The sequence below is a fragment of the Coregonus clupeaformis genome, chromosome 30, assembly GCF_020615455.1.
Source record: "Coregonus clupeaformis isolate EN_2021a chromosome 30, ASM2061545v1, whole genome shotgun sequence".
Classification (NCBI taxonomy): Eukaryota; Metazoa; Chordata; class Actinopteri; order Salmoniformes; family Salmonidae; genus Coregonus; species Coregonus clupeaformis.
This window is the reverse complement of record NC_059221.1, coordinates 15,064,720-15,087,546: the sequence shown is the minus strand read 5'-3', so window position 1 is coordinate 15,087,546 and position 22,827 is coordinate 15,064,720. Positions and strand designations below refer to the sequence as shown.

Below are 22,827 nucleotides of genomic sequence, written 5' to 3'. Positions count from 1 at the left end.
TTTGGCACATCTTAGATGGTTAACTTAATAGTTATAAGATATATAGCTGGCAAACATTAGTAGTAGAGGTCCCGTGTAGCTCAGTTGGTAGAGCATGGCGCTTGCAACGCCAGGGTTGTGGGTTCGATTCCCACAGGGGGCTAGTATGAAAAAATTTATGCACTCACTAACTGTAAGTCGCTCTGGATAAGAGCGTCTGCTAAATGACAAAAAAAATTAAAATTTAAAAAATGAATTTCATACAAGTGTAACTTGATTACCTCAGTAAAGTTGCGCTGCAGGAGTGACTTACCTCACAAAATTCCTGTTTTGCTCATTGTGCTTCTTTGTAAACAAATACACGACTGGCTCAAGCAGCTGTTTTAGGAAACCAATACCGGTAAACTTCATAACGAAAAAAAATCTATTGGGCAAAATGATGAACAGTATCTGCTTTTTCTATTACCTAGTGCACAAGTTAACTGCAGGTATTTATGTTAAAAGTACAAATATTCACATTTATAAAAGACGGTATTGGAAAATCATACCAAGGAAACACCCCGGGATACAGTATACTGCCCAACCCTAACGCGCAGGGTACACTAGATTAGAAGGGTTGCAGCCACGGGGTGGTTAGCGTCTGTAAAACCTACAGGGAGAGGAGCTAACTGGGATAGAAATCACACACATACTTGACAAAGCTACAAAGAGCAAAATGAGAATCTAAAAATAACTAGGTAAGATACTCAAGTGAGAGAGTAGTGTGAAGCCTTCCTCTCTTTCCTTCCTCGAACAACTCGGCAGAACAACTCGGCAGGACGTCTTTGTTTCAGTGATAGTTCTCGTTTTGGCCGACAACACCGCTGCTTGACAAGACCGCTGAAAAACTAGGGGAGACTGAAGTACTAAAACTAATTGCTGATTTCCTAGCAGAGGTGAAGGACACGCCTCTCAGCACTGATTGCTGATTGCCTTGCAGAGGTGAAGAAAAATACCCCCTCCAACCAATTATCAGAAAGCTATCACAAATTGACCTGAAACCAGTCCAAGTCAGTGTTCCAACACTTCACAGTCATAAGTACTGAGCATTCAACAGTTCAAAGCAATGTTTAAGTAGGCTACTAGGTAGACCACCATCGACCGGGGTCTACCTGGGACGGAGATAGGTTTTCCAGTCCTGTGGGCGCACTCCACCTCAATCTTCTTATGATCCATCTGCAGCTTATCATCAATCATTTTCCTCACTTTCTCCTCAGACTCAACTGTTTGTTGAATCAACCAGTATTTGGACAAACCCATAAAAATAAATACAAATACGTTACAATATATTTAACTAAACATCAAATGTATTTCAAATACATGTAGATACATTTGCATCTTTGCTAAAATGCATGTAATGTCTTATTCCAGAGATACAGGTTCATACAGTGGGATCTGAAATTATTGACACCCTTGATAAAGATGAGCAATAATGACTGTATAAAATACACAATTCAAATACTGAGCTATATTGTATGCTCCAAAAACATGGGTAATTATATTATTTTATACTAATACAATTGCTCAGAGAATGAGATTGTGTTTAACATGTAATACTTATTTTCTCAAAAAAGGTAGGGGTCAAAATTATTGACACCCCTAAAGATTCTTATAAATAAAGTAGTCAAAAGTGTAGTATTTGGTCCCATATTCCTAGCACGCAATGACTACATCAAGCTTGTGACTACAAACTTGTTAGATGCATTTGCAGTTCATTTTGGTTGTGTTTCAGATCATTTTGTGCCCAATAGAAATTCATAGTAAATAATGTGTCATTTTGGAGTCACTTTTATTGTCAATGAGAATATAATATGTTTCTAAACTCTTGTACATTAATGTGGATGCTACCATGATTATGGATCATCTTGAATGAATCGTGAATAATGATTAGTGAGAAAGTTACAGAGAGTCAAAGATCATACCCCCAAGACATGCTAATGGGCGGCAGGTAGCTTAGTGGTTAAGAGCGTTGTGCCAGTAACCGAAAGGTCGCTGGTTCTAATCCCCGAGCCGACTAGGTGAAAAATCTGTCGATGTGCCCTTGAGCAAGGCACTTAACCCTAATTGCTCCTGTAAGTCGCTCTGGATAAGAGCGTCTGCTAAATGACCTATTATTTATTGGTAATGGTGAGAGGTTAGCTTATCTTGGGGCTATAATCTTTGACCCTCTGTAACTTTCTCACTTAACATTATTCACAATTTCTTTCATAGTTGAACAGTTCTCCAAAATATTTCAAAATATTCCAAATTGGTCGCACTTTAGAGCCCTGTAGAGTCATTATTGCTAATCTTTATCAAGGCAAGGCAATGCCTGTAATGCCTGACAATATTCTAGAAATGCATGGCTATTACATCTAGTCTACAGGGTGGCCAAAGTAGTTGCTAATTTGTCTTCTTAAATAACTTTTCAATGGAGATCATATTTTTAGCCACCAAGCCAAAACACCATGCAGTGCTAGAGGCATCACTACAGACCTGGGTTCGATCCCGGGCTGTATCACAACCGGCTGTGATCGGGAGTCCCATAGGGCGGCGCACAATTAGCCCAGCGTCGTCCGGGTTAGGGGAGCGTTTGGCCGGGGGGGCTTTACTTGGCTCATCGAGCTCTAGCGACTCCTTGTGGCGGGCCGTGCGCCTGCAGGCTGACCTCGGTCGTCAGTTGAACAGTGTTTCCTCTGACACATTGGTGCGGCTGGCTTCCGGTTTAAGCGGGCGGGTGTTAAGAACCGCGATTTGGCGGGTCATGTTTCGGAGGACGCATGACTCGACCTTCGCCTCCCAAGCCGGTTGGGGAGTTGCAGCGATGAGACGATCGAAATTGGGGAGAAAAAGGGGGTAAAAAAAAATTTTTCACCGTCTGCATTGGACCTTTAAGGAGGCTGACACCCTACTAAAGCTGAATTGTTAAGACAGTCACCATTTTGTTACAATATGATTTTTAAAATGTTTTTAATAAAGCAATATATTTCTTATAAGTACATGTGAAAATATATACAGTGGGGAAAAAAAGTATTTAGTCAGCCACCAATTGTGCAAGTTCTCCCACTTAAAAAGATGAGAGAGGCCTGTAATTTTCATCATAGGTACACGTCAACTATGACAGACAAATTGAGATTTTTTTTCTCCAGAAAATCACATTGTAGGATTTTTAATGAATTTCTTTGCAAATTATGGTGGAAAATAAGTATTTGGTCACCTACAAACAAGCAAGATTTCTGGCTCTCACAGACCTGTAACTTCTTCTTTAAGAGGCGCCTCTGTCCTCCACTCGTTACCTGTATTAATGGCACTTGTATGAACTTGTTATCAGTATAAAAGACACCTGTCCACAACCTCAAACAGTCACACTCCAAACTCCACTATGGCCAAGACCAAAGAGCTGTCAAAGGACACCAGAAACAAAATTGTAGACCTGCACCAGGCTGGGAAGACTGAATCTGCAATAGGTAAGCAGATTGGTTTGAAGAAATCAACTGTGGGAGCAATTATTAGGAAATGGAAGACATACAAGACCACTGATAATCTCCCTCGATCTGGGGCTCCATGCAAGATCTCACCCCGTGGGGTCAAAATGATCACAAGAACGGTGAGCAAAAATCCCAGAACCACACGGGGGGACCTAGTGAATGACCTGCAGAGAGCTGGGACCAAAGTAACAAACCCTACCATCAGTAACACACTACGCCGCCAGGGACTCAAATCCTGCAGTGCCAGACGTGTCCCACTGCTTAAGCCAGTACATGTCCAGGCCCGTCTGAAGTTTGCTAGAGTGCATTTGGATGATCCAGAAGAGGATTGGGAGAATGTCATATGGTCAGATGAAACCAAAATAGAACTTTTTGGTAAAAACTCAACTCGTCGTGTTTGGAGGACAAAGAATGCTGAGTTGCATCCAAAGAACACCATACCTACTGTGAAGCATGGGGGTGGAAACATCATGCTTTGGGGCTGTTTTTCTGCAAAGGGACCAGGATGACTGATCCGTGTAAAGGAAAGAATGAATGGGGCCATGTATCGTAAGATTTTGAGTGAAAACCTCCTTCCATCAGCAAGGGCATTGAAGATGAAACGTGGCTGGGTCTTTCAGCATGACAATGATCCCAAACACACGGGCAACGAAGGAGTGGGTTCGTAAGAAGCATTTCAAGGTCCTGGAGTGGCCTAGCCAGTCTCCAGATCTCAACCCCATAGAAAATCTTTGGAGGGAGTTGAAAGTCCGTGTTGCCCAGCGACAGCCCCAAAACATCACTGCTCTAGAGGAGATCTGCATGGAGGAATGGGCCAAAATACCAGCAACAGTGTGTGAAAACCTTGCGAAGACTTACAGAAAACGTTTGACCTGTGTCATTGCCAACAAAGGGTATATAACAAAGTATTGAGAAACTTTTGTTATTGACCAAATACTTATTTTCCACCATAATTTGCAAATAAATTCATTAAAAATCCTACAATGTGATTTTCTGGAATTTTTTTTCTCATTTTGTCTGTCATAGTTGATGTGTACCTATGATGAAAATTACAGGCCTCTCTCATCTTTTTAAGTGGGAGAACTTGCACAATTGGTGGCTGACTAAATACTTTTTTCCCCCACTGTATATAAAATATATAACATTTATATATACATTTTAAATAATACATTTAGGAATCTTAAATGTATTAAAAAATAAAATAAAAATATTTGGCCAATTTTAAACATCTCACATGTATTATATTTTATATATGTTTTTTCCGTATGTGAAACTTTTGAAGCTATTCTCCTGCAGTTGTAACAGCTCCTTGTAGAATTATTTTTGTTGGTTTAAAATATATTTCACCTGCGTAAGCGAGACACTGTCCTCTTCTTTGTTTGGCATGGTTATTGTTGGTGTACCACATACAGTGCATTCGGAAAGTATTCAGACCCCTTGACTTTTTCCAGATTTTGTTACGTTACAGCCTCATTCTAAAATTGATTACATAGTTTTTCCCCCCTCATCAATCTACACACAATACCCCATAATGACAAAGCAAAAACAAAGCAAATTTAAAACAGAAATATTACATTTACATAAGTAAATGTATTCAGACCCTTTACTCAGTACTTTGTTGAAGCACCTTTGGCAGCGATTACAGCCTCGAGTCTTCTTGGGTATGACGCTACAAGCTTGGCACACCCATTCCTCTCTGCAGATCCTCTCAAGCTCTGTCAGGTTGGATGGGGAGCGTTGCTGCACAGCTATTTTCAGATATCTCCAGAGATGTTTGATTGTGTTCAAGTCAGGGCTCTGGCTGGGCCACTCAAGGACATTCAGAGTCTTGTTCCGAAGGCACTCCTGCGTTGTCTTGGCTGTGTGCTTAGGGTCGTTGTCCTGTTGGAAGGTGAACCTTCGCCCCAGTCTGAGGTCCTGAGCGCTCTGGAGCAGGATTTCAACAAGGATCTCTCTGTACTTTGCTCCGTTCATCTTTGCCTCGATTCTGACTAGTCTCCCAGTCCCTGCCGCTGAAAAACGACCCCACAGCATGATGCTGCCACCACCATGCTTCTCCATAGGGATGGTGCCAGGTTTCCACCAGACGTGACGCTTGGCATTCAGGCCAAAGAGTTCAATCTTGGTTTCATCAGACCAGAGAATCTTGTTTCCCATGGTCTGAGAGTCTTTAGGTGCCTTTTGGCAAACTCCAAGCGGGCTGTCATGTGCCTTTTACTGAGGAGTGGCTTCCATCTGGCCACTCTACCATAAAGGCCTGATTGGTGGAGTGCTGCAGAGATGGTTGTCCTTCTGGAAGATTTTTCCATCTCCATAGAGTAACTCTAGAGCTCTGTCAGAGTGACCATCGGCCCTTCTCCCCCGATTGCTCAGTTTAGCCGGGCAGCCAGCTCTAGGAAGAGGCTTGGTGGTTCCAAACTTCTTCCATTTAAGAATGATGAGGCCACTGTGTTCTTGGGGACCTTCAACGCTGCAGAAATGTTTTGATACCCTTCCCCAGATCTGTGCCTCGACACAATCCTGTCTCGGAGCTCCACGGACAATTCCTTCGACCTCATGGCTTGGTTTTTGCTCTGACATGCACTGTCAACTGTGGGACCTTATATAGACAGGTGTGTGCCTTTCCAAATCATGTCCGATCAATTGAATTTACCACAGGTGGACTCCAATCAAGTTGGATGATCAATGGAAACAGGATGCACCTGAGCTCAATTTCATGTCTCATAGCAAAGGGTCTAAATACTTATGTAAAAAAGGTATTTCTGTTTTTAATTTTTAATAAATTAGCAAAAACATTTTAAAGACCTGTTTTCGCTTTGTCATTATGGGGTATTGTGTGTAGATTGCTGAGGAAAATTTTTTATTTAATCAATTTTAGAATAAGGCTGTAACGTAACAAAATGTGGAAAAAGTCAAGGGGTCTGAATACTTTCCGAAGGCACTGTAGTTCCAGCCCGGTCAGGTTAATATGTGTGCGTGTTTACTACGGCCTGACCTAGCCCTGTGGCTGTGTCTCTGTGTCCTCACTGCCCTGAGAAAGCTCCCTGATGCAGCACTTCAGAACCAGAGCCTTTGAACAAGTTGACTCTACTAAGGTCAGGTTCTATCTGGCTGAACAAAGGAGCTGAGAGTGAAAGCCAAGGCCTCTCTGTCTCTGGTTTACTGTAGAATAGACAGGGCACACACAGGCTGTTGTTCTATTCATTCCCATCAAGTGCTGATCTCTGATCTCCATCTCTCTGCCCTGGTATTTCACGATGGTGGTTTTTACACGATGACAAGGGGTTACACAAACAAACCTGCATCACCACCACCACTCCTTACCCTTACCCCTCTCTCTCTCTGAGAGGTTGTGGGCACACAAACACATGCTCACCTGGCTTCTCCTGCAGTAATCCCTGTGGTGATATTTATAGCCGAGGACTCAGGAGAGAGATGAGTATCTGCTTCCATGAATCCAACAGGGCCCGGCCAGGGAAGGCCAGCATCTCTGCAGCTCCAGCTTGTTGACTCTGTCACAGTGTGGAAATGCAGGCTAGCTCCAATGACACTGATAAAGCCCCTGAGGATCAGATAGGGCTCTGCTACGAACAGACAGAACGCTACTGTTTGTTATTCTTGGAAGCGGCTTAGTTTTTGACTAATGGTTTCTGCAGAACAATGTGGTCCAAAGTTCATGTTTAAGTAGTAGACTGAGGTTCCGGGGTTAACAGAATAAACTTTTATGCAGATTTATACAGACCGAGGGAGACGGTTGACGATGTATTTGTTTGTGAACAAACGATACGTTTCGAGTGAAGTTGTCCTGTCAATATTTAGGCACTTACTGCTGCTTTAATATTGCTCAACTGCATACCATAAAATCTAGAGGCCTCAGTCAGAAAACAACATGATAAAGTAGATGGCAGAGATCCAGGGGTTTGGGAATTAAACTGAGGGGTATTAAAGACATCACTCATCTGTGCTAAGACACAGGTCTGTGGTTTCACTGTGGCTTGACTGTAAATCCATCACTTACGATCCACATTAATTAGATGAGCCAAGTGCTCCTTTCTGCTTTCACCATCCGAAGCATTGATCAGAGCCTGCATCCTACATGGCATCCTATTCTCTACGCATTTTGGGTATACGAAAAAATAGTTTTATAGGATGTGACAATTTTGTATGTTTTAAATGCCACGATGTCATACTCATTTTGGCTTTTCATCTAGTAGAATTCGCTGCAACACTATTGAGGAAGAGAATCGTCTTCTGAGACTTGTGTGTTTGACAACAGCTGATAATCAGCTGAAGGGACGAGCTGTACCAAAATGAACGAATGGTGGGAATCAACGCAATTGCGCATTAGATGATGACACATTCTCAGTAGGATGAGCCTAATATGCTGATATTTATTGCTTACTGCATTCATTGTTACTAAACAGTACGTTCTAAATAGTATGTAGGACAATTAGTACACAGTATGCAGTTTCAGTAAGTAGTAGGCAAGCCAGATTTCAGACACAGCTTGTGTCTGTAGGTACATTAATCTCCACTGAAATGTGGTCCATTTGAGTAAAGGGTTGTAGTGTTTTCTTAACCGCTTCAACAATCAATAATGACCTGTTACATGTTTTGGGGGTTCTTTATTAGCAATTCTGCTACATGTTCTTCTTTAAGGTGGAATGAAAAGGAGTTGTCTTCCTCCTCTTTGGGCTGTGGATGGTTGGCTGTACTTATGGAGGTTGAGTAAACCATAGAAAACAAAAAATATCTCTGGTGATTAACTCTCTGAGTCTGAGTCACACTGACTCTGATCTAATCCAAACCTTAGTTAGCGCTTTTATTGTTTCTGTTGGCATGGAGAACCTGTATAGAAAAGATGTATCCTCTTCCTGTGTGTACTTTACTGTGAGACACTGTGGCAACAAACACTGGTTTGCTTGAGGGAGAAAAACTTAATGAGTGTAGGGATCAGACACCATCACTTTACATAATAAATCAGCGAGATTAATAACAAAGCAATAAAAGTATACATTCAGCAAGAATATAAAAAGTACACTTAACAAAGTACACTTAACAAACACTAACCGGATGACAGACTAACCAGGGGAGTACACTAGAAAAAAAAATATGTGGGAACACATAAAAGCCAAGACAAGCCTGTGGGAAAAGTTATGTCTTTAGAGAGGACTTGAATGTGTGTAGTGAGCTGTGATTGTAACTTGTGAATCTGTCTGTCTTTAGGACTACCCCAAGAACAGACACCCGGGCTGGAGCCGAGGCTCAGTGGCTTATCACGCAGGTGAGACTTGGTGCTCTTCATCAACATTTCTCTGTGCTCTTCATCAACATTTCTCTGTGCTCTTCGTCAACATTTCTCTGTGCTCTTCGTCAACATTTCTCTGCGCTCTTCGTCAACTTTTCTCTGCGCTCTTCGTCAACATTTCTCTGTGCTCTTCGTCAACATTTCTCTGCGCTCTTCGTCAACATTTCTCTGTGCTCTTCGTCAACATTTCTCTGTGCTCTTCATCAACATTTCTCTGTGCTCTTCGTCAACATTTCTCTGTGCTCTTCGTCAACATTTCTCTGTGCTCTTCGTCAACATTTCTCTGTGCTCTTCGTCAACATTTCTCGGCGCTCTTCGTCAACATTTCTCTGTGCTCTTCATCAACATTTCTCTGTGCTCTTCGTCAACATTTCTCTGTGCTCTTCCTAACTTGTTTTCTGTCTTGCCTTTCTCCCCTCTCCTGGCCTGTCTTGCTTACTGGTTAGCTCATTCCCTGAGTATGTGGCTGATGGATCAGAGCTGTTTCCTGTGTATCTCTCTGATACACACAGTTTTCAAACCAAGCATCTCTGGGCACCATCTCAGCTGGAGGTGGCCAGGGAAGATAGAGTAGGATCACGCAGGGCGATAAAGAAGAGAACGGCAAAACGTCTGAGGAAGAAAGGGGGAGGATATCTCATTCCTCAGGGAGTCATCTCTCCTTCTCCAATCAGATAATCAGTTATCTTGCTACGGTTGTATAACTGCTCAGTGTGGCCCTTTGTGAAGACAGGCCCTGTTACCAACTGCTGCAATCTCTCTGTCTCCAGGCATCTGCCATTCCAAAGCCTCCAGCATCCCACCGCTATCTATTACTGAAGAGCTATCACTATAGATTAGCTATCAAGTGCTGCTAGGTCTGATACTGTATCAGAGCTAGGGAGAATGTATCATGGGGGTGCTGAGGGTTATCTACACAGAGGCCAGTCTGAAGGACCTCATTGTTAAACCCATCATCGTCAATGGGTCAGAGGGCATCAGCCAGATGGTGTGTCTTAAGGGTGTGTCTGAAATGGCATCCTATTCCCGAATGCCTATACAGTGTAGTGCACTACTTTTGGCCAGAGTAGTCCACTAAATACTGGGAATAGGGTGCAATTAGGGATCTGGTCCAAAGTAGTGCGCAACTTTACTGTTTATTTTCCTCACCATCTGACTATGTCCTAGGCTGCCTCCCAAACGGCACCCTATTTCGTAGTGCACTACTTTTGACCAGAACCCTAATGGGCCCTGGTCAAAAGTAGTGCACTACAAAGGGAATAGGGTGCTATTTGGGATGCAACCCTAGTAAGGCTGGAGATGATACAACCAGGGCTGACTGAGGGATGGATTGGGGCATCACAGTCAGTCCCACTGCGTTCTGTATGTGGGCTCCCCCTCTGGTTTGGCTGGCGTGTGGAAGACGCCACAAGAATTTGCACGCCCTAGCACAGCTCCCCATTAATCTTATTTGTTAGAGACAAAGATGATGTATGTGGTTTTCCACGCTGTTTCTGAGGTTTGCCTTCTCATGCTTGGGTTCACATACAGGCTCCGTCCAGCTCCTTCAGTCTACATCAACAGGACTCCTAGTACCTCTTATTCTGCGTCCCAAATGTAATCCTATTCCCTACATAGTGCATTGCTTTTGACGAGGGCTCTGGTCAAAAGTAGTGCACTATGTAGGGAACAAGATGCCATTAGAACCTCTTAGTGGTCTCCTCTCCATCCATCCATCCATCCATCCATCCATCCATCCATCCAAGCCTTTAACACAGTCAGCAGCGCAATAACTCAGGACTTCACAATATGCACACACATGACAAACTAGTATGTATGCAATAATTATAGTAAAGGCAATATAGCATATGGCCATAGCAGATTCTCAATAGGAAAGGCCGATGTTCAATTTGTGTCTTTTGCCTTACTGAGTTTTGAGAAAGAGCTTCTTGCTGTTTAGCTTTTTTCTACCAACACGAAAACAGTGGTGGGCTAAGATAGAACACTGTGAAAAGGTCTGGTTTGGTTTATCACCTCAGTCGTCTGTTTAGCTCACAACCATGGCTGCATCCCAAATCGCACCCTATTCCCTATATAGTGCACTACTTTTGACCAGAGGCCCATTTAAAGGGAGTAGTGTGCCATTTGGGAATCAGCCCATATCTGTTTTTATGTTCTCCTCGCGTTCCAGAGGGCAAGTGGCTGCCAGCTGCCAGCGTATCATTTCACTCACATCAATCACAAGTGTGACTGTTGGGATATTGGCACAGACAGTGAGAACCTCCATTCCGTGTGTTGCCACAGTGTGATGGTGCTGACTGTGTCGATGGGCCGTGGTCCATTTTCTCTGCTCTGAGCAGCGCCCTGTTATGTGTGTGTGTGTGTGCGGCTTGTTGCGGTGCCCTGTTAGTAGCAGCCAGTGAGGCAGCAGCTCACCAAGCCTCATTAAACCTGTCACCTTGGCAGGCGCAATGCTTTCAGAGCACGACCCTATCACCACTCCTCATCAGTGACTCATGCTCTGACTCAACACCAGCATGATGCCCTGCCCTACAACAACCACCACTACCTAACCTGGCAGGCACTGGCCAACCGCAGAGCCAGACCTGGCATACCACAACCCATTGTCTTTGTCACCGGCACAGGCCCCACCCTACACCTACCACCACCACCGCCTTGCCGAACTGTCACAGGCCCTATCCTACAACCACCATAGCCACATTTTAACAATAAAGACCTACTGTATGTATCTTCTAGGTCAGTGGCTGTGGTGTTAAAATCCATGCACATATTCTAGTTGTTCATGTTTGAGGAAACAGTTGAGTCAAAGTTCCCTGGGCCAGGCCAGGGAGGGATTCAGGGAAGCCCCTGTGTTTTCCAGACATACTCTCGTATTACGAACGCCAACCGGTCCTGTTCTCTCGTTCACGCCTCTCTTTTCCTCCGTCCCTCCGGTCTTCAGCTGCCTTCCAGCCAGGTGTCAGCCAGGTTTCAGCCAGATTTCCTGGCGTGGCGAGCTGGTGTCTCAGGTGCCAGATGCCTTGCCTTCTCTAGCCAGAGTCCTCTCTCTATCCACGCGCCACACAGCTATTTTTAGCCGCACTCCTCTTCTCCCTCTCCTCTCTTCCCCCTCTCCTCTTCTCATCCCCCCTCCTCTCCTCTCCCTCCTCCCCACTTCTTCACCATCTTCTCCTCCCCCTCCCCCTCTCTTCCCCCGTCGTGGCACCAGTGTTTGCTGTGTGTGTTGTGACAGGGGCCCACATGGGAGCCCTGATGATACAGTGTCTCCATCTCCCTCCCCGTCCTGCACACACACACACACACAATCTCAGATAAAGATTGTTTAAACAGTATCCTGAGCCGGGAACGGCTCCCATGACAACTCCACAAATATTTACCAGAAACCATGCCGCAGCGCACCGTAGAGGATCATGTCTGCAGGCTACCTTTTAGCAATGTTTTTCTTTCTTTTTGTATCGTTCTTTCTCTCTCTCTTTCTTGTTTTGTTGTTTTCCACCAGAGATTGGATTTGTTTTACTGAAAGAATACTGAAGTAATGTTATGTAAAAAAGAGTTTCAAGTGAAATTCCACTGCAAGTGTTTCTAGTAACATGTTTTTTTGCTTTTGCGAAGAACAATTAGGTGACAATGTTGCCCTCTTGGTGAAAGTTCAAAAACATTGTAGCATAATACAGTAGGATAATCTATCCATCTATCCATCTATCCATCTATCTATCTATCTATCTATCTATATATCTATCTATCTATCTATCTATCTATCTATCTATCTATCTATCTATCTATCTATCTCTCTATCAATAAACAAATTAATCACACTTAGACCTTTTTACATCAACAGTCCTCACAGTGACAAGACTCATTTCTCCCCCTCTTTCTCTCCCTCTCTCTCTCCCTCTCTCTCTCTTTCTCTTTCTGCCTCTCTCTCCCTCTCTCACTCTCTATCTCTCCCTCTCTGTCTTTCTCTCTCTCTCTCTCTCTCTCTCTCTCTCTCTCTCTCTCTCTCTCTCTCTCTCTCTCTCTCTCTCTCTCTCTCTCTCTCTCTCTCTCTCTCTCTCTCAGATGATGGGAAGATCTTCCATGGTAGTGGGGTTGGGGAGCCGTTTGGTCCTCGCTGTATCGAGGGTGACATCATGGGCTGTGGCATCATGTTCCCACGGGACTACATATTGGATGGTGAAGGTAAGGACAATAAGATGGGGGCGCATTTTCAGTTCAATTCAATAGATCTTTATTGTTCCTGAATGGCAATTTGTTTACAGTAATGGAAGTTAAAGACATGCTCCAGAACTTTGGCAACTGACTAGTATTTTTTAAACCTCCCGCTTTGGGATGGATGTGTCAATGTGTAGTTCATGCATGCATAATCTATGAGCAGAATTACTGTCTCATGATATTCCTTGTTTGAAAGCAACTGTTTTTCTGGAATCTGTGCCATTTTCCATACATTTTCACCCACGTGGACCAGCCCCCTAGCAATTCAAGTTCAACCAATGAGCTTCAGCCCCTCGCCAAGCAAGATCCACACACAGCAGAGTGAGAGAGAGAGAGCAATGGCGTGGTCCTCATACAGTATCTGCACATGTGACGTAGGACGCCATTTTCGGGAAACACTTTTGGCTCGTGAGGGCTACTTTCAAAACTACTGGCTAAAAAGTATACAAAATTACCGGAGAATCCCTTTAAAAGAGTTTCCAATGTCACTTGTTCCCATTAATGACATGACAGGTCCTCCCTGTAACCTACAGATGTGGTGTAGAACAAAGAGGAAGTAGTGACACTTGCCTGAGTTGAGAGTGAACGTTAGATGATTCAGCTGTTTGGGGCGAATCTTCACTTCTGTCCAATTTTCACTTAGTCATACATTGATGTCAATGGAAATCAGGGGCACAACCTTGGCTTTAGAAGTGGGGGGTACATAACTTGGCGGGGGGGTCCTACATTTTTGGGGGGCATCTAAAGCTCATTTCCTGCATTTCTACACAATCTAATATGACCCATGGCCCTTCTAGCAGTCTCTATTTAGAACAACAAAAAGTAAGCAAAAACGCCCACAGTCATCAAGCTAGGTAAGAGATCATTATTAAATATGTTTAAGTGATTGATAAGACTAAACTAGATCAATGATAATTCAATAATCAATATTGTGTTGCACCTTTAACCAATAGCCTAACAAATGAACAACTCTTACAAATAAATTATAAATACTTTTGATTGTCTTTATTAAGACATCCTCTATATCAAATTTCAGCCAGACTGCCCAGCCAGCCCGAGCCACCTGCATGCCCGACCCCCACCAGTCTAGTCAATACATAAACTCTCCCCAACACAACTTCCTTCCCATCTTTTTTTTTATGTCTCAAGGTTTTTATGTCTAAAGGTTTGGAAAACAAAAGTTTAATAAAAACACACATACACCTACACATTAAAACACAGAAACAGTACACCCTCCATATAATTCATTTCATAGGCCTAATAGTACAGTAGAGCTCTTTTTACTTGCACACAATATAGCTGGATCACCCCGTCCTGCCCCTAGGGGTCCACGGCCCTGCAGCGCCCCAACCCAACACACCCCACTCAACTTTTAGGATCTTAGTTAAACATTCATTATTGGTTTCAGGTGTGTTATGCCAAGGCCAGAGTGACAACCAACAGTACGGCAGACCCCCAGGGTCAGGACTGAGCAGCCCAGCAGCTAGGGATTGCCTAAATAGGTATCTCTCCTGACGAGGGCATGTTTTCAATAGACTCCTTTTGTCCTACAGTATTCCATATAAGGTATCCAGACCTTATGAAAGTTGCACAGTATATCCTTAATATTGGAATAAATCAAATATAGTGATACATAACTTGACATTTCTTCCATTCATTGTGGGAGGATAACCAACGTTCCAATTAATGGCAATGCATTTCTTAGCCGCTATTAATGCTAGGTTACACAGTTAAGTCTCCAGTATCAACATTTCCAAGCAAACAAAAACAGGGAGGAGGGAGAATCTGTAGACATGCTGAGATAAAAGAACATACTATTTGACAGAATTCAGCCAGCCTTCACAAGACCATAACATATGCACATATGTACAAATGTGTGTTTTACACCTCCAGCAGAATAATTACATTTCTGAGAGCATGATATTCAGTTTCACTGGCATATAGTACGTTCTATGGATGGTCTTAAACTGCAGTAATTTATGTCTGAGATTATATGAACATGACGGGGCATTCTAACATATCTGTATCCATTCATCATCATCAATAGCGTCTCCCAGGTCTTCGTCACATTTTTGTTTGACATGTTTTGTGTCATCGGGAAAAGCCTCTATCAACCCTTGAATCAATCCTAGAATCAATGGTTCAATAATTGAATTGACCATTATTCCCAGATCCCAGACTGTAGCCTACCCATCAACTCAAGATGGAACTTTGTATCCAGTCACTGATTGTTATAATATACTGCAAAATTCACCTGAGCTCCGTAGACTGGTCTTCCCTGGCTGTCTGACCCTGCAGTGACACCTGTCACCATCTGATCCTGCTAAGACATGATGAGCATAGTGTTGTGTACTGACTGTGCACCATGACAGTGTAGCCTGTAGAGCTGTTAATACCGTGTCAGTGTGAAAAGTAGGGAATTAGCTAGGGAAACTGACAGATAACGTTACATTGCTATACTGAGTAATAAAAACTCATATTGCGCTGAAGAAATGTCAGCATATCGGTCTTCAATTGTTTGTCTACTGGTTTCATCGTTTGATTCAGGTCTAGTGAGATTGAGGTAAAAATTATAGCTAAAGTTAGTGAGCTAGCTAGCTAACATTAGCCAACTTTTGGCTAGCTCTAGCTAATGGTAAATCATCAAATTTACTTCTGTTGAAACGGGACAAAACATTTCCATACACACAACAGCTGTTAGATACTGCTACCTGACAGATAGCTAGAGGCTAGCTAGAGCTGAACTGGCTGTAGTAGCTATTCGCTAGCTAACTAGCTGCTAGTAGTTCATTAACTTCAGTCCAGAGGGGATGAAACATTAGCTGACGTTACACTACTAGCTCAGCACTGGGAATATTTTTTTCTTCTTCTGTCAAACAGCAGTTGCCTTGCCAGCTAGATCAGTCAACTAAAGAGTAGCCAGTTTCTGCTCTGCTTGCTTTTGAAACTCAGAAGAAAAACGCAACACAGACAGCAGCTGCCTCTGTTCATCTCTCCCATGCGGGTCCTACACCGTAGCCTTTCAGAAGCTTTGCCTTCACACAGCCTGTCTGCACGCTCTGCTCTGTGGTGTCCATGCGGTCCTAAATCCAGCCGTCTGAAACCAGAATACAGCCTACCTGACGGCTCTGAGACCACGCAGACGTAATGTAATTTCAGAATGAAGGGGGGTCATGTCCCTCCCGTCCCGTGAACGTTGCGCCCCTGATGGAAATAATGGGAGTTAAGATTTGCCCTTTTGTGTTTTGTCCTCAGATGACATAGATGAGTGGGACCCGTTGGAGGTGCTGCCGAGGCAGGGCGAGGGGCGCATCCAGAACGTTCTGTACCTGAATGATGAAGAGTTGGAGGAGGAGGAGGAGGGGGACGAACTGGACCAGGAGCATGACGGCAGGAAGGTCATGGTGAGCACATCTCATTGGTCACACACACACAACACAATAATCTAGACTAAGTTACTTGTGTCACTTACCTCCTCACATGCAGATCCTTTGATTTAAAATCATGAACTGAATCTGCGTTGTGGTTTGATCGTGTTTGTTTGTTGTTATTTTGATTGACTGTAGCTGCTGGAATGGTGAAGCAGCATTCTTTACAGAGACCACACGTCTCATATGGCTGCCATGCCTTGGCCCTAGTCTCACTGCTGCATTGTGCAACGAGGGGTCAGTGAGACTGTAGTCTGCGTCCCAAATGGCACCCTATTCCCCACATAGTGCACTACTTTTGACCAGGGCTCTATGTAGGGAATAGGGTGCCATTTATGCTGTTGTTGCAACCTTAGAGAGTGAGAATAGAATTGGCCAAGCCGTAATCCAGGGATTTGTTCATATTTATTCAGTGTGACACATTACCAACAAAGCCTGCTTTGACATTACAGAACACTCTGGCACCGCACCGCACGTACCGCACCACACACACACACAAAAACACACACACACACACACTGGAGTCACTAAGGGTGTAGTAATGCCATAGCTACATGAGAAAGGCAATATTGACAAAATGGCCATTCTGACATTTTTTAAATATCATTCATCAAAGACATGAAACTCAATATGCCTTCATATAAAGAGCTGCTTTTAGAATGATTGGGTAAATATTTGATGTGTGATGTGATTTGAGTGAGTGTCAGTGAGATATGTAGCTGTAGCTACAGTAACTGTAGGGAATGCCTTTGGGCATCCCATTGTGGTTATACAGGTGTTCTTTTATGATTGTGATGTGGTGGTTTTACCTACCTCAGTTGAAGGCCGGGATTCAATCAAAGGTACGTTTTAGACAATCGCATTGAACTTGACTTTTAAAGGCAATTTACACTTGAGCCGACATCCACAGCGATCTCCACGAGCATCGGGAAATTGCCTTACAAAGGTGCATTGCCTGTAGTCTACAATGCTCCTCTGATTGAATCCTGGCCTAAGTCTTTGTGGATTGGAGTGTCTGCTAAATGACTAAAATGTGAATGTAAACAGTAGTGAATCTGAATGTCTTTTTGGCGCCCTCCTGTGGCTGTGTGGCAGGTGTTCTTCACACGGAACGGAAAGCTGATGGGTCGCCGTGAGGTGGTGGTGCCCCCAGGGGGGTTCTACCCCACCGTGGGGATGCTGAGCAGCGGAGAAAAGGTCAAGGTGGACCTGCACCCCCTCAGTGGATGAACCTGACCGACCTGCATCCTCTTAGTGGATGAGATGAGCCCAGAAACAGAACACTGCACCCTGTCATCGCCTGACAAGTGACCACATCAAGCCTTGCTGGGGATCAGCGGAGTAGTGAAATTAGGGCAGGGATTCATTCCACGGCGTACTATAACTGACTTTTAAAGGTATTTTATGGTTGACCGTTTACCATTTATTTGATCTCTGCAAACATCTGGGAAAATGCTGTTAAAAGGCATATTGTCGGCAGTATAGGGTGCTGCCCTGTAGCGCACCTTGAATAGAACCCCGGCCTTGGTCACAACCATCAGGACTCACTGTGGCAAAACTACCATCATGTCTACTGTAGCAAAAACAAAATTATAATAATAATAATATATATGCCACATACACCAGTGCAGTGAAATGTGTTGTTTTACAGGGTCAGCCATGGTAGTTTGGCAAATTAGGGTCAAGTGCCTTGCTCAAGGGAACATCGATTTTTTTTCACCTTGTTGTCTCGGGTATTCGGACCAGCGAATACCAAAACTACCATCAGGACTCACTGTGGCAACACTACCATCAGGACTCACTGTGGCAAAACTACCATGAAGACTCACTGTGGCTAAACTAAAGGCTTAGCCTTTGTTGGATAATTCTGTGCAACTTGTTGTTTTTTTATTTTTCATCAAGCCACATTTTTTCTCTGTCAAAGCAAATAGTCAGTCCTGCCTGGTCCTGGGCTCTGAAACAGTGGAGCCCCTTAAATGTCTCTCATGAGGTCTACTGGCACACTTTGTTTATTCCATTTGTCATCGCCCTATACATAGCAATGCATGTCCAACAGGTCTTGAGAGCCTGTTGGCAGTTCATGTGATAGGCACTAGTGAGTGAGTAGTGCCCTCCCGTGAGCACTGGAGGTTGCTTCCCAAATGGCACCCTATCCCCTATACAGTGAGGGAAAAAAGTATTTGATCCCCTGCTGATTTTGTACGTTTGCCCACTGACAAAGAAATGATCAGTCTATAATTGTAATGGTAGGTTTATTTGAACAGTGAGAGACAGAATAACAACAAGAAAATCCAGAAAAACGCATGTCAAAATGTTATAAATTGATTTACATTTTAATGAGGGAAATAAGTATTTGACCCCCTCTCAATCAGAAAGATTTCTGTCTCCCAGGTGTCTTTTATATATGTAACGAGCTGAGATTAGGAGCACACTCTTAAAGGGAGTGCTCCTAATCTCAGCTTGTTACCTGTATAAAAGACACCTGTCCACAGAAGCAATCAATCAATCAGATTCCAAACTCTCCACCATGTCCAAGACCAAAGAGCTCTCCAAGGATGTCAGGGACAAGATTGTAGACCTACACAAGGCTGGAATGGGCTACAAGACCATCACCAAGCAGCTTGGTGAGAAGGTGACAACAGTTGGTGCGATTATTTGCAAATGGAAGAAACACAAAATAACTGTCAATCTCCCTCGGCCTGGGGCTCCATGCAAGATCTCACCTCGTGGAGTTGCAATGATCATGAGAACGGTGAGGAATCAGCCCAGAACTACACGGGAGGATCTTGTCAATGATCTCAAGTCAGCTGGGACCATAGTCACCAAGAAAACAATTGGTAACACACTACGCCGTGAAGGACTGAAATCCTGCAGCGCACGCAAGGTCCCCCTGCTCAAGAAAGCACATATACATGCCCGTCTGAAGTTTGCCAATGAACATCTGAATGATTCAGAGGAGAACTGGGTGAAAGTGTTGTGGTCAGATGAGACCAAAACCGAGCTCTTTGGCATCAACTCAACTCGCCATGTTTGGAGGAGGAGGAATGCTGCCTATGACCCCAAGAACACCATCCCCACCGTCAAACATGGAGGTGGAAACATTATGCTTTGGGGGTGTTTTTCTGCTAAGGGGACAGGACAACTTCACCGCATCAAAGGGATGATGGACGGGGCCATGTACCGTCAAATCTTGGGTGAGAACCTCCTTCCCTCAGCCAGGGCATTGAAAATGGGTCGTGGATGGGTATTCCAGCATGACAATGACCCAAAACACACGGCCAAGGCAACAAAGGAGTGGCTCAAGAAGAGCACATTAAGGTCCTGGAGTGGCCTAGCCAGTCTCCAGACCTTAATCCCATAGAAAATCTGTGGAGGGAGCTGAAGGTTTGAGTTGCCAAACGTCAGCCTCGAAACCTTAATGACTTGGAGAAGATCTGCAAAGATGAGTGGGACAAAATCCCTCCTGAGATGTGTGCAAACCTGGTGGCCAACTACAAAAAATGTCTGACCTCTGTGATTGCCAACAAGTGTTTTGCCACCAAGTATTAAGTCATGTTTTGCAGAGGGGTCAAATAATTATTTCCCTCATTAAAATGCAAATCCATTTATAACATTTTTGACATGCGTTTCTCTGGATTTTTTTGTTGTTGTTATTCTGTCTCTCACTGTTCAAATAAACCTACCATTAAAATTATAGACTGATCATGTATTTGTCAGTGGGCAAACATACAAAATCAGCAGGGGATCAAATACTTTTTTCCCTCACTGTATAGTGCGCTACTTTTGACAAGTGCCCTATTTGCCCTGGTCAAAACTAATGCACTATATAGGGAATAGGGTGACATTTGAGACGCCGGCAGATTCTGTGTGTGATTGAGTGAGTAGTGCCCTCCTGTGAGTACTCATTAACCTGCCTCATGGAGCTGAGCTTGCTAGGCCACATATCTGGTAGTGTATAGCCAACTCCTATGGTCATTGTCATGCCAAACATGTATACACAGATTTGGGACCAGGCTAGAGCTGAGCTAGGTGGGTGTAAAAATTATATTATCCATATCACATGGATGGCATCCTGGCATCAAGTAACCCCTTATCAAAGAATTATGGAAATGTGTGAATATATACACTACATGGCCAAAAGTATGTGGATTCCCCTTCAAATTAGTGGATTCGGCTATTTCAGCCACACCTGTTGCTGGCGGGTGTATACAATCGAGCACACAGTCATGCAATCTCCATAGACAAACATTGGCAGTAGAATGGCCCGTACTGAAGAGCTCCGTGACTTTCAACGTGGCACCGTCAGAGGATGCCAACTTCCCAACAAGTCAGTTCGTCAAATTTCTGCCCTGCTAGAGCTGCCCCGGTCAACTGTAAGTGCTGTTATTGTGAAGTGGAAACATCTAGGAGCAACAACGGCTCAGCTGCGAAGTGGTAGGCCACACAAGCTCACAGAACAGGACCGGCGAGTGCTGAAGCACGTAGAAATAATCTGTCCTCGGTTCGAACACTCACTACCAAGTTCCAAACTGCCTCTGGAAGCAACGTCAGCACAATAATTGTTCGTTGGGAGCTTCATGAAAGGGGTTTCCATGGCCGAGCAGCCGCACACAAGCCTAAGAATAACATGCGCAATGCCAAGCGTCGGCTGGAGTGGTGTAAAGCTCGCTGCCATTGTACTCTGGAGCAGTGGAAACATGTTCTCTGGAGTGATGAATCACGCTTCACCATCTGTCAGTCCGATGGACAAATCTTGGTTTGGCGGATGCCAGGAGAACGCTACCTGCCCTAATGCATAGTGCCAACTGTAAAGTTTGGTGGAGGAAGAATAATGGTCCTTAGTTCCAGTGAAGAGAAAACTTAACGCTACAGTATACAATGACATTGTAGACGATTCTGTGCTTCCAACTTTGCCCCCATGCACAAAGCGAGGTCCATACAGAAATGGTTTGTCGAGATCGGTGTGGAAGAACTTGACTGGCCTGCACAGAGCCCTGACCTCAACCCCATCGAACACCTTTAGAATGAATTGGAACGCCGACTGTGAGCCAGTCCTAATCGCCCAACATCAGTGCCCGACCTAACTAATGCTCTTGTGGCTGAATGGAAGCAAGTCCCTGCAGCAATGTTCCAACATCTAGTGGAAAGTCTTCCCAGAAGAGTGGAGGCTGTTATAGCAGCAGAGGGGGGACCAACTCCATATTAATGCCCATGATTTTGGAACGAGATGTTCGACGAGCAGGTGCCCATATACTTTTGGTCATGTAGTGTATGTATAGATTATATACTGTATAGATTCATTATCTCCTATCTATTTTCCTAGATTTCTCTGTACATGGAATTCTATAACTGAAGACATGAGCTGGTCACATGTGGGAGAGACTGTTGGCTTTTTATAATAGGGGGGATGGGTGGTGAGGGTTTAGTTAAAAATCCAAAGCACTTTTTAAGTGTACTCTATCCACTCCCTATGTAATTTACAAGTGGTTACTTATTGTCTAATTATGTGTTCCGATTCATTTTTTATGAACATATCTTCATTGCAATCAAACAGATTAACATATTTGGGTTGAGGATAATAGATCAACTGTACAAGAGATTATGATTATGTTGACAATATACTTCTGTCACAAGCGCGTTAGAAATTGTTGATTAGGGTGGTGTCTGTCTGTAGTACACAGTAGCACCAGCAGAGCGCCATCAGGATCATGTTCAGGTCAATCTGAGAGGAATGCCTGTGTGTGGTTCCAAATGGCACCCTATTCCCTAAGTAGTGCACTATGTAGGGAATAGGTCGCCATTTGAGACTGAGTCTGTCTAAATGTATACAGAGTAAGAGATGGAGCTCTTGTCATTTGTTCATAAGGTTTAAGAAACTTGTTCCGATCAATGCCAAATGTTTAAGGATTGGCAGCTTTTGTGTCTTATGTGCCCCATGATCCAAATGGATTCTGATCAATCAGCCACATTGCATTTCTATTTGTATGATTTAACTCACCAATGTATATGAGAGGTTGTTTCTGTGTGCATCCCAAATGGCACCCTATTCCCTATATAGCGCACTACTTTTGACAAGAGCACTTATAGTCCCTGGTCAAAAGTAGTGTACTATAAAGGGAATAGGGTGCCATTTGGGATGCATCCTGTCACCCGGACATGCCTCATTCCCGTGATGTTGACACAATCCCAGATTTTGAGCCTTGTTTTAATCCACACAGCAGCACCTCTGTAGTTACGGTTCAGGCATCATGAAGACCATAGACATGCTTATTCATAGATCTTCTTCATAGTTGACATACAAGCAGCAGAAAGAAGGCTGTACTAGTATCTCAATTAGGGTTGCAAAATGGTAACTTTCCCATAATTCTCAGGTTTTCCAGAAATCGTGGTTGGA

General features: G+C 43.8%; 1 protein-coding gene across 1 annotated transcript in view; it reads left to right on the top strand.

Annotated features, from left to right (window-relative positions):
• spryd3 (SPRY domain containing 3) overlaps positions 1–18,633 on the top strand; it is a 127,282-nt gene extending 108,649 nt beyond the window's left edge. The window contains exons 8-11 of the mRNA XM_041856655.1: positions 8,712–8,769; positions 12,853–12,972; positions 16,261–16,409; positions 17,529–18,633. Coding sequence (XP_041712589.1) covers positions 8,712–8,769; positions 12,853–12,972; positions 16,261–16,409; positions 17,529–17,663 — 462 coding nt within the window. The 3' untranslated portion in view covers positions 17,664–18,633. The remainder of the gene's footprint in view (positions 1–8,711; positions 8,770–12,852; positions 12,973–16,260; positions 16,410–17,528) is intronic.
• The last annotated feature ends 4,194 nt before the right edge of the window (positions 18,634–22,827 follow it).